At 47.8% G+C, this 12,288-nt stretch overlaps 1 protein-coding gene across 1 annotated transcript in view; it reads right to left on the reverse strand.

The window, feature by feature from the left end:
* ILDR1 (immunoglobulin like domain containing receptor 1) overlaps positions 1-12,288 on the reverse strand; it is a 232,494-nt gene that overhangs the window by 49,753 nt on the left and 170,453 nt on the right. The window contains exons 5-6 of the mRNA XM_086935537.1: positions 11,453-11,599; positions 3,335-3,466 (exon numbers count right to left, since the gene is read on the reverse strand). Coding sequence (XP_086791663.1) covers positions 3,335-3,466; positions 11,453-11,599 — 279 coding nt within the window. The remainder of the gene's footprint in view (positions 1-3,334; positions 3,467-11,452; positions 11,600-12,288) is intronic.

Genomic DNA, 12,288 nt, shown 5'->3' on the forward strand with positions numbered 1-12,288 from the left:
GGGAGAATACTGCCTGGGGCGAGCCCGCCTACAACAGCCAGTCGTCGAGACAGGGGAAGACTGTAACCCCTGATCTGCACACATGAGCTGCGACAACCGCCATCACTTTCGTGAACACCTGAGGGGCACTGTTAAGGCCAAAGGGGAGCACAGCAAACTGAAAGTGCTCTTGGCCTACTGTGAACTACAGGTAATGCCGGTGGGCCGGCAGGACGGGGATATGAAAATATGCGTCCTGCAAGTCCAAAGCTACCATCCAGTCTCCAGGGTCGAGGGCAGTCAAAACCGGAGCCAGAGTCAACATCTTGAACTTCTCCTTCTGGAGGAAGCGGTTGACGTTCCTGAGGTCCAAGATGGGGAGCAGGCCCCCTTTCTCCTTCTTGGGGACCAGAAAGTAGTGGGAATAACAACCACGTCCTACTTCTGGCCCAGGAACGCACTCAATGGCCCCCTTGGCCAAGAGGGCCGTGACTTCCTGTTGGATAGGCGCCAAGTGATCCTCCGACATGCGGTGGAACTGATGTGGCATGGCGGGGGGCAGACACGAAGAGGAGGGAGTAGCCTCTTCGGACAGGTGGGTGCTGCAAATCGTCCAAAGTGACAGAACGCCAGTGGAGGAGGTTATGGCGAATCCTGACGCCCACTGGCATGGGGTGCACCCCAAAGCTCGGACTAGGAAGGTTTTGAGGCGGATGCTGTGGGAGCGGAATTTGACTGTGCCACATGCTGGCCCCCTGTCCCGCCGTGGCGGGAACCACGTCTGCGACCGCGCTGAGGTTGGTTCTGCGCAGGCGTTTGGCTGAACGAACGTGTCGGGTGCCCCTTCTATGGCCACGAAAGGAACAAAAAGCAGACATGGCCAGGCGCGTGGTGGAGAGACCCAAGGACTTAGCCCTAGCCCGGGAGTCCTTAAAACGCTCCAGCACACTATCTGATTTATCGTCAAGCAGGCGGGTACCATCAATAGGCATGTCCATAAGGGAACTCTGAACATCCCCTGAAAACCCAGTGGACCGTAACCAGGCGTGACGACGGAGGGCCCCTGTGGTGGAAATCGCCCTACCAAAAGAGTCTGCGGTGTCCAGTCCACACCGGATGGCGAACTTTGCTGCATCTTTCCCCTCAGCCACAGCTTGGGAAAGCACTGCCCTAACTTCCTCTGGACACTGAGGCAGCGTCTGCGCAATCATGTCCCACACAGCGTGAGAGTAGCGGCCAAAGAGGCATGCGTTGTTCACCCACCGCAGCCCTAAGCTGGCAGAGGAAAACAGTGTCTTGCCAAACTGTTCCAGCTTCTTAGATTCCTTATCCGGCGGGGTGGTAGGGAATGCGCTGTGGGAGGTAGCGGCTTGGATGAACAGGTTCTCCGGAGTTGGATGGGTCGTTAAAAAGGCAGGGTCACCCAGGGCCGGGTGATGATGCCTGGCCATGTTCCTATCCACAGGGACCCCCGTTGCTGGCTTAGACCAGGTGCCCATTAACACATCCGTAAAACCTCATTGAACGGTAGCAGAGGCTCCATAGAGCTTGCCGCCGGCTGAAGGACTTCAGTAAGGCGGTTAGTTTTTAGAGTTACCGTAGGCAGGTCAAGGTCAAGGGCCTCAGCTGCTCTACGGAGCCCCATAGTGTATGTGGCGCCCTCCTCCATGGCCACAGCAGGAGAAAGGAAACCAGGCTCAGAGGAGAGGTCAAGGCCACCTGCATCCTCCAACTCTTCTGCCCATTCCTGTTCTGACTCGCACTGCCATGCAAGAGGGTCTTCAGACCCCTCCCAGTCGTCGCCCTCCTCCACTGCCCGAGGCACAGGCTGTGTCGGGGGGAGGGTTGGGGGGAACAGGGGACTATAAATGGTCCAACGGCACTGGGAACGGCGCCGGTCGGTGCCGATCTGGCTCCATATCCCAGTTAGGGTCCCAAGCCGGAGCAAAATTGTCTGGAAACCTGGGCAAGGGCGGAGGTGGGTCAAACTGAACCCATTGTGGCGCAAGGAACGGAGCAGTGGGGGGCGCTGGGGTCGGAGCCGCTGGCGGCGGACCCTGTGGGACTGGTAACGGAGCCGGGAGGCAAGGGAGGTCCCTCAGGTAGGACCGCAGGGCCCAAAGGCGCGCCGGCAGAAGCTAGAGGCCTGAAAAGGCGGTCCATGGCATCACAAAAATCTTGCACCTTGGCCGAAATAGCCGACGGGCCCGGATAACGTGGGTAGGCCGCGGGACTCACAGGCTCCAACTGAGCCACGGGGGAGGTACCCCCGCCCCCTTCGTCCACATCCAGAGACCGACGGGGGGGACGTCGGAGACTTCTTTATGACGTCTCTTACCCGATTCCGAGTGTGAAGACTTGGACGGCGAGGAGCGATGATGATGATGGGTCCGCGGTCGGTCCCTCGATCGACCCCTGGATCTCGAACGGCGTGGAGACGACTGCCGGGCCTCGAGCAGCTTACGGGACCACTCCCGTAAGGCCTTTGGAGCCATGGCCAGACAGTCGGAATATGACCGGGAGTCATGGTCGCGCTCCAGACAGTAAGAGACAGATGCCATGGGGTTCGGCCACCAACATCGTACGGCGACAGGCCCCACAGGATTTAAAACCCAGGCATCCCTACGTGGCACCAGGAGTCAAAGACTCGAAATAGTGGAGACAAAAAGTCTAAAAAAAAAAGTTTGGCAGAGTGACTAGGGTACGTGCTCTAACCGGATCTGCGGTTGCTGGCGCGGAAAAAGAAAGAACTGACGTCAGCACGCATGGGTGGCGCCTAAGAAGTGTCTGACGTCAACTTGGCGCATACAAAGCCAGCGACGGACGTGGAGCCGCACGACGCCACCTTCCGACGCGCAGGGGTACTGCTGACGAAAAACTTTCCGGATCCAGTCTGATCCTGGGGATATTCTAAGGTAAGGAACCTATCACTAACGAGTCTCTTTCAGATAAATAACGCAAGCAATGGTCATGCAAAGGACTAACACACTGCCCCAAAGTACTAAAGACACAAACAGACTAGACCAACTGTGAAAAGATCAAATTCCCCTAGAACTGCCTTTGGAGTAGACATTGAGCATTTTAAGGCTAAAAAAAACCTCATAACTGTGAAACAAAGCACCAGAATGATATGTTCTAGCGTAAACTGTCAATGGACAAGAGCCATGTACCTCATAAGATGCTAACGCTTGGTAATGCCTAGTGATGAATGGATTTTCTGGATGGACAAGTGGATTTTCTGAACACCTCTGATTTACATAATGATCAATACCCTGCCTGACACACATCTCACAACCAAGTTCTTCCACAGTACAGTACCCAACAGACTTAGAGGCTGAGACTGGTTTCTTCTAACCTCTTTGAAGAAGGGGGTTCAGCTGGTAGCTCGAGTGCTGTGAGTGCCTGTCGCCGCCCAGGTATATCGGCTTCTCCATCAACCAGGGCCTCACACTTGATGCTTCCTTCATATACCTGTGGCGAGCTAAGGCTGTAGAAAGAAACAGGAGCATTAATTCAATTGCAATCCAGTTATTTATCTTTTTAGGTAAAAGCGTGTCAGATATAAAACACTGCTCTTCAAGTCCAATGTTGCACAAGATGATCGTACAAAGAGCAGATGAATGTAGGAAAGGAAGCAGGTAGCGAGGGAGGGGGATCCTTGTGCATGTAGAGTGAGAATGTGTGGCACCGCACTGTTGTCAGAGAATTCCCCCATGTACTTAAAGGCCAAACGGTAGGGCATTTATGCTCCTTTCCAGCTCTGGAATTCATTGTCAAAAATGACATTAACCTATTCTTTTTATGGTTGGAGTATAGTTAAGAGGCTGTATTCTGGTGGTTACCTCTCCTTTGAGATACTGCACAGGCAATGTATTATGTTTTCACCATGTCAATGTGTTCATTCTTTCATGACCCACAGAATCTTTTATGTTTAACCACTTGGCTGCTAAGGTTTTTCCCCCCCAGTGCTGGATCCTTTGTTTTCCCATTGTTCATGACGGGCTCAGCTCGTCATCAGCACAGCTCAACCTTGCATCATGACGAGCTGAGCTCGTCATGAGCATGGAAGGGGTTAATGAAGTCTGCCTGCCTCTGGGTTTATTCTACTTCTTTATTAACTCCAATCAAAGCAGAACATCTGTCAGGCGTTGCTTTATTTAATTTCTTGAATGCACAACTGAGATTCCTAACAATCCAAATACTACAACAATAATATAACTAGATTCACCCCTGGTATGTGAGTGTGCACATCTAAGTGTCACTGGTGGATTGATGCGTATTGCTAGGAGCACTTGCTGCTTTAGGAGGTGTGGGGTTCTGGAGCCCCTTTTCCTGTACTGTTTAATGTACAAACCCGGCTATAACTTCCACACTTTGCTTCTGCAATAACGAATAGTTTCTTACCTGTCAGTGTAGTTTTGCAGCTTGAAGATCTTTCTGGATTCACTATGTCTGGATTCATTATGCTGTGCATTATTCCACGGACTAGAGGTTGGGTCCGGAATTGTAGTCTTTTCTTTCTTTCTTTTTTTTTTCGTCGCCCAGGTGGGCGTCGACGTCCCACCTTTGGTGTACTTCATGTGACGTCGGCACGCTTCCTGCGGAAGCTCCCACCTTTGGGCGCCATCTTCGGATTTCTTTCTAGTTTTTGTGTTCTGTTTGCGAATCCTTTGGCAATGTTCAGTATTTCTTCTCCAATAAGAGATTTATCCGGTTTGTCTTTCAAGGTGTCTGTTTCTGTATTGTCCGTGTATTACCACCTGCTTCTGCAGCCTCATCTTTCTGGCAGAGGTGGGTGGGTTCGCTAGTGAATCCAGAAAGATCTTCAAGCTGCAAAACTACACCAACAGGTAAGAAACTATTAGTTTTGCAGCGTGAATCTTTCTGGATTCACTATGCTGTGCATTAACTTTGTAGCTGTTTGTTATGTTTGTGGCGGCTGGGTGGAAGATGAGCATTGATTGTTGAATATGTGTTGAAGCACTTTCTGTCCTACCTGTGCTTCCTTGTTCATTTATATATCCACACAGTAGTGCTTGGTGAACGTGTGCATTGAAGCCCATGTTGCCGCCAGGCATATGTCTTGAATGGGTGTGTTAGCCAGGAAGGCTAACGTTGCCCCTTTTTTCCTGGTAGAGTGGACCCGTGGCCCCTCTGCTAGTTCTTGGTCTGCCTGTTTGTGGCAGAATTGTATAGTTTGTGCGATCCATTGTGCGATGGTTCCCTTTGTTACTGGTCTACCCATGAAACTGATTGTGAAGGACACAAAGAACTGTTTTGTCTTCCTGTGTTCCTTTGTTCTTTCTATGTAGTGCATTACCGCCCTTCTAGCGTCCAGAGTGTGCAGGGCCCTCTCTGCGCTTGTGGTCGGTTTCTGAAAGAAGCTTGGTATTTGTACTGTCTCGTTGATGTGGAACCTTGATACCAACTTTGTCATAAAGTGAGGGTCAGTTCTCATTACCACCCTATCATTGTGTATTTGGATGTAGGGTTCTTGTAGCGTTAGCGCCTGTAGTTCGCTCACCCTGCGCAGCGAGGTGATCGCCACCAAGAAGGCTGTTTTCATGGTTAGCATTTGTAGGGTGGCCTTATGAATGGGTTCAAAGGGCGCTTTCATGAGCTCTGTTAGGACTAAATTGAGGTTCCATGCCGGTGGTGGCATCCTCTTTGGTGGTGCAATCCTCTTTGCCCCTTCCTGGAATCTTTTTACTATCTGTGAAGTAAAGAAGCTCTTCCCTGTTTCTCCTCTTGTGTATGCTACTATCGCAGCTAGGTGTCCTCTTAGCGAGGATGAACTTAGTTTTGCCTTCAGTAGTTGCGTGAGATATCTTAGCACTGTTGATTCCCTGGTCATCTTCTTGTGTAGCTTTTTCTTGCTGCACCATTCTGTAAACCTTTTCCATTTTGCCACATAGCACCTTCGTGTGCTAGGTCTCCTTGCCTCTTGTAGTACCCGCAGGATGCTTTCAGGTAACTTCAGGTGTGCAAACTCTATGTCTTCAGGAGCATGCTGCTAGGCTGAGGCTCTCTGGCTCTGGGTGTAGTAATTCTCACTTTTGCATGGAGAGTAAGTCTTTCCTTTCACCGAACTTGTGGGGTGCACCCTGTGCCATTTCCATTACCTGCGAGTACCAGGTCTGCCTGGCCCACTGCGGTGCCACCAGGATCAGAGTCATGTTGCTGGTTCTGCACTTGTTGAGTACTCTGTGTATCAGAGGTATCGGGGGGGGCAGGGGAAGGGGGGGGAGCGTAAGCAAATGTTTTCGACCAGCTTATCCATAGGGCTAATCCCAGGGACCCTTCCCCTGGTTGCGAAGTTTTGACATTTTGCATTCTGGCGTGTTGCAAATAGGTCTATTGTCATTGTTCCCCACCTTCCGAATAGCCTTTGCGTTTCCTGTGTATTGAGCTCCCACTCTCTGTCTGCTGGGCCAGTCTGCTTCCACATTGTCCTTCCCTGGTAAGTTTATGGCTAGCAGGTCTATTTTTAGTGGGATGGCCCATCTCCATATCTCCTGCGCTAGGTTCGATAGCGGGGCTGATTGTGTTCCTTCCTGCTTGTTGTTGTAGAACATCGTTGTCGTGTTGTCTGTCTGGATCAACACTCTCTGGTTGTACAGTTTTGTCTGGAAGGCTTTCAGGGCGAGGAGCACTTGTCTTTTGTTCCAGGTAGTTGATGTGTTTGACCGCATCCGCTGGAATCCACAGACCCCCCACCCTGGGATGCGTCTGTGGTGATGGTCACCGTTGGGGTCGGTGGTGTCGGAGGCTTCCCTTCTGTTATGTTCTCGTTGTTCCACCACAACATCTCCTCCTGCACTGTGTGTGTTACAACCACTAGATCTTCCCAACTTCCTGTAGCTTGTGGCCATTTTTCTTGCAGCCATTCCTGGAATGGTCTCATGTGGAGCTGTACATTTGGGACCAGATGTATGCAGGAGGCCATCATGCCTATGATCTAGCTCGCCCCTTCTGGTAGAGGCGCGTCTCCTTCAGCAGGGTCATTGTTCTCTTGTCGCTGGGGAACACCCTGCTCTGTATGGTGTTGATCTCTGCTCCTAGGTAGATTTGTACTTGCTCTGGTTACATTGAGGATTTCCCACAGTGAATGGAGAATCCCAGGTCCGCCAGTGTACTTGTCATGCGCTGTGTGTGTTCTTTGCATGTCCTGTGTAAACTTGCCTTTATTAGCCAGTCATCCAGGTAAGGGTATGCAAGTATCCCTTCCCTCCTTAGGTGCATGCCACTGCTGCGAGGCACTTTGTGAAGACCCTTGGTGCGGATTTTAGTCCGAATGCTAGGGCTGTGAACTGGGAGTGATCTTTGTTGATGGCAAATCTCAATAGATGCTTGTGCTGCCTGTTCATTGGGATGTGCAGGTAGGCATATTTGAGGTCTATGGTGGCCATAAAGTCTCCTTCTCTTATCTGAGGAATTATCTCTTGTAGGGACGTCATCTTGAACTTTTGTGTCTTTATGTACTTGTTTAGGAACCTTAGGTCCAGGATGGGTCTCAGTGTTTCGTCCACCTTTGATACCAGGAAGTTGGTAGGGTACACTCCCTTGTTCCTTCTCTGTATGGTACTTGTTCGATGGCCTCCTTTTGGAGGAGTTCTTTTGCATTCTTTTGAAGTAGCTCTAGCTCCTTTCCTAACAGTGCCCTTCTTTTTGGTTTCCTGATTGGCGGTGTGTTTTTTCCAGTTCTATGCAGTATGCGATCTGTAGGATATGGAGTATCCATTTGTCTGTGGTTATCTTTTTCCACTCCCGGAAGAAATGACTTAGCCTCCTACTGGTGTTACATGTTTGTTGATGTTCTGAGCGTGTAACCCTGTGTTGGTCTTGTTGTGCTCCACCCTGGCAGGAGTTTTGTGGGTGGGCACGTATTGCGTGACGGAGTCACTTAGAGGTTGGTTGTTGGCCCCCTCTTTTATTTTGTCCACGTCCGTTCGCCCTCTTCCGAAAGGACTGGGCCCTTTGCTGGTATGTCAGGTTTGTTTTTGATGTCCTTGTTGCGTTTGGCTCTCTCCTTGGTGGGACTGATGGAAGGTCTGGTGTGACGTTTCTGGCTTGTTTTCCCCCCTTCCGTTCGGTCTCCGCAACGGAGTAAGGCCCCCATGGACCTTGCAGTTTCATTTTCTTTTTTGAGCGGGTGAGTTTTTCATCCACTGGCGCCCCAAACAGTGTCTCTTCATTGAATGGGGTGTTCAGAATGTTGTGCTGCACCTCTGGTTTGAGGCCTGAGATCCTGAGCCAGGCCTGCCTTCTCTCCGTGATTCCCAACATCATCAGCCTTCTGGACGTGTCAGTTCCGTCCAGGGCTGTTTTGTGGCAAGTATTTTTCAAATCTTTTTTCAAATTGTATATTAAATAAGTGAGTCCGGCTGGATTCGATTGAAATTTCAATGTCTCAGTGCTTCTTATGTATCAATTGACATCCTGGGCTAATGTATCTATCATGTTGTGTTTTTCTAATCAACCGCAGTGATTCAATCTAGAGCTGATTATGAAAAGAATTATTTGACTAATGTAGTAACTGTGTTGCATGGTGAATTTTCGTCTAGGACCAACTGTTGACTATAACACTTGATACCCAGGTCCTTTGACTACAATTGGGTCACCCCTTGTTTTATAACGACGTCACAGGAAGTACACCAAAGGTGGGACTTCAACGCTCACCTGGGCGCCGAAAAAAAAAAAAAAAAAAAAAGGCTATGATTCTGGACCCAACAACTAGACCACGGAATAATGCACAGCATCTTGAATCCAGAAAGATTCACGCTGCAAAACTGCAATGGGATTATTCCGCTGCCCTGTTTTCTATCAAATTTTCATGAGAACGCAGAATTTCCAACATAATTTAGCAGACAATACGGTAGTCTGTCGAAAGACCTACTTTGTACTGTACCAATACTCACAGTGGGCTCTGGGTGAGCCACTGGTTATAATTTATTGGCTTTCTAGTCAATCTAAGTTGCTCGCTTCTTATTTGAGGGCCTTCCTTCCTCTTCGTGTGTATTCCACGTCAATCAAGCATAGCTTCTTTGCCATTTTTTTCATTTGATGATTTGTATTCTTCCACTGCTTACATTCAGGGAACTACTTTTTCTTTCAGCGCCCTATAGTAGTTTTCTTTCTCTCTGCCCTATGTGCATCTCCACCCGCCTACACACGTATGTTTCTTCCCACCCCTTACTGCTTTTGCTTAACAAGTACAGCAACAGGTGGATTTTTGCCAACTCTGACTAAAGAACAGATTTTATCGGTAGGATTTTTTTTATCATCTGCATTTGATAGGTTGCATGAAAGCACAACCCTTGGCACTCGAAGTTAGCATTTATGGTGCGGAGGGAGGAGTGAGTGCTGTATTCACTCAGACTGCATTTACAGCACAAGATTGATTGGAAGAAATCATTTCACCTGGAAGCCCATAAATATGCTTGCCGGGCTGCTGCAGTGTACCAAATGGTTGGAGCATTTGTTCCAGTTCCTAGTCAAACTAGATGGCTTCCTTAAAACTCAGACACTTCCACAGACAACCATTGCACTCTTTTAAATACCTATGACTAGTCCTTGATGTTTTGATAGGTTTGACTTGCAAAAGGGTTTTTAAGCACTGTTCACCGTTTTCTGTTTGGTATGATTTGTTTTTATAAATCTTGAAAATATGGACTTCAATGTTCTATTTCGAGATACCTTAAGACGTGTGTTCCCTTTTCATTCAGTATTTTTAAATTGTATTTTTCTTTTTTTTCAATTATTCTTTCAAAATAAACATAGGCATAGCCAGTAGTTCAACACCCGTATTCTCAAGGTGTGACCTATTAGCTTTTCAATGCTTGTTTCATGTAGTCAAACATTTTAGGTACACATAAGGGATGTCTTAATTTACTTCAAAGGGACTAAATCAATTTACTGAAGCCAAAATGAGGCAAATTACAACAAATCAATTTTCACAATACAAGTGACCTGAAGAGGTGTCACACTTGAGTGCAGATATGCAGGACAATCTCAACCATAGGCATGCAGTGTTATTTGCTACAGAATGCATGCACTGCACATAGTACCTTGGGGCAATTTTAGCAAAAGGGAGGAACATCTACTTAATGGGAGAGCCAGATTTAATGTGTTAACAGAACATTCATAATTTTCTAAAGAATCTCAGAAAGAGTCCCAGAGCATTCAGCTGGTAATGCTCTACCAATAGGTCTCAATCTGCAAATTCAGGGGATCTTGAAATTGTGGCCGGCCCACCAATCAGTACTGTTGATAAGGAACTAGGCCTGGGCAGTGAACTATACTCTGTTCGCGGAGTTTACAGAGTTTTCTGCACTCCGCAGAGCTTACGTGCAGCTGAGTATTTTCCCTGCTCGCGATCGAGAACGGTAAATTTGAGAGGGCGAATGGTAATTTCACGAGCACGAGCTGCCGCTTGGGTAGAATTTCTACCTGAGCGGCCGGAATATCAGCACCAACTGCAGTTCGCACTGCACTCCGCCACTCGCGAAATTTCGCTGAGGTTTTTTGTACCTTCGCGGAGTTCCGTGTAGCAAAACTCCGCGAACTACGCGCAGGCTGGTAAGGAACCCTGTAGCTCAGGTTATCTAACAGTTTGTTTTCTTTATTTTTGGGTTTTATGTTTCTAACAGCTGGACAGTATAGCAGCCAGGTAATGTGCAGGAAGATTAGTTTAGTGCTAATAGCACTAAAAACCTTTGTAGCAAGTCATAGCAATAAAAGGCTAAATACACCGGAGTAATAGTCTTTCAAATAATGATTTGACACTCTCCAATTTTTTATTACTTAATCATTTTAACTTCTCAACTAGGTTGTTTTTTGCAGGCTATGCTTTTCATTTTAACATAATTGTTGCTTATAATCTTTTTTTTGTTTTTCAAAAAACTCCCCCCTGGATATGACTCTTATTTATCACAGAATCTAACCCTAAAGCAAACTATAAATTAAGCTTTATAGAACGGCAGCTTATTGGTGCAAAATATGTACTCTTATGGTTTGGATTTCAATACGGGTTTGTAAAGAATGGATTTTGTGAAATATTTGCCTTAATGTGTCAAACTCTTACTAACTCTCTGCAGGGACATGAAAGGACGCAGCAGGCGTGAGAAAGGGGTGGATCTCATGATGTTAAGCGACAAAGGAGCAGAACCAGGAAGAGAGGGAATGGACTTGTGATGACCCTTTGTTGCAAGAGGAGCAGTGTCATAAGATACGCAGCGGCCCGTTGAACAATGTAAGGAGGCGGTGTCTTGTAAGATATGATTAAGTATGGTTAGTGTTTGGAACTCATTGTGGTAGTTGTAGGTAAGTAGAGTATGTGAAAGCGAGAAGGTATTCCCAGGCTAGAACGCCGAAACAGGTAAAATCCAGGGGAATGTGTGCTTTAAAATTTTTAATCAATTTCTACAAAAAAAAACAATGATATTCCAAAAACGCTTGGATGATTGAGTCTCACCTTCTTCAGGACAACAGCACTTGGTGGGGCAGCAGGGGCATTGGACGTAGCACGGGCAGCACTGGGGGCAACACTGGCAGCAGCAAATGCCGAAGAGGGTGAAGAGCAGGAGGCCGCCCAGGACGATGAAGATCACTGTGAGCCAATCTAAGGAAATTAAAGAGTGATACAAAGATAAGGAGATTCTGATCGCCTGAATCTGTGCAATCCGCTTCATCTGACCCACCGAGGTCCTTGACGGAGATCTCAAACATTTAACATCTGCAACATGCACTCCATCCAGGCTCCAGCCCTATGGTGGTATCACTGCATTCATAGCACTGTAGTAAGGCTTGGTGCCCCCTCCACCCCTACCGCTTGGCATGTCCATCGAGGCTCGCAAACATCTGATCTCTGCCTACCAATGTGCCAGGGTCGAAGGATGCTTATAGCTTTTGTTTTTACTCTTGGAAGAGCTAAAACGGGTGCTGTTCACTTTAACAAGAGTGGGCACCGAGTGCTCCCTCCACTGTATCATATACATTCATTGGCAAGAAAGTGGATGCGGCCAGAGGTCTAGAAACACATCTTTTAATTCTTAATTTTATACAAATGTTTCCAAGTGTACACCTTGATCATGGCTCTGGTCACACCCATCCCCTCCCACGACATGACAGAAGCCACCATTCTACCACAGAAACCAGCAATGCTTCTCTTACTAGGAAGAACAAAATCCCTCTTAACGACATCCACAAACAGAGGTGCCCTATTAGTAAATAAGGAAGTATATTTATTTCTCATGCTTCAGTTAAGTAAAACTATAAATTATGATAATCACAGTAGAAGAAACAAGAAGG

The sequence above is a fragment of the Lissotriton vulgaris genome, chromosome 8 (genome assembly GCF_964263255.1).
Source record: "Lissotriton vulgaris chromosome 8, aLisVul1.2, whole genome shotgun sequence".
In the NCBI taxonomy this organism is placed as follows: domain Eukaryota; kingdom Metazoa; phylum Chordata; class Amphibia; order Caudata; family Salamandridae; genus Lissotriton; species Lissotriton vulgaris.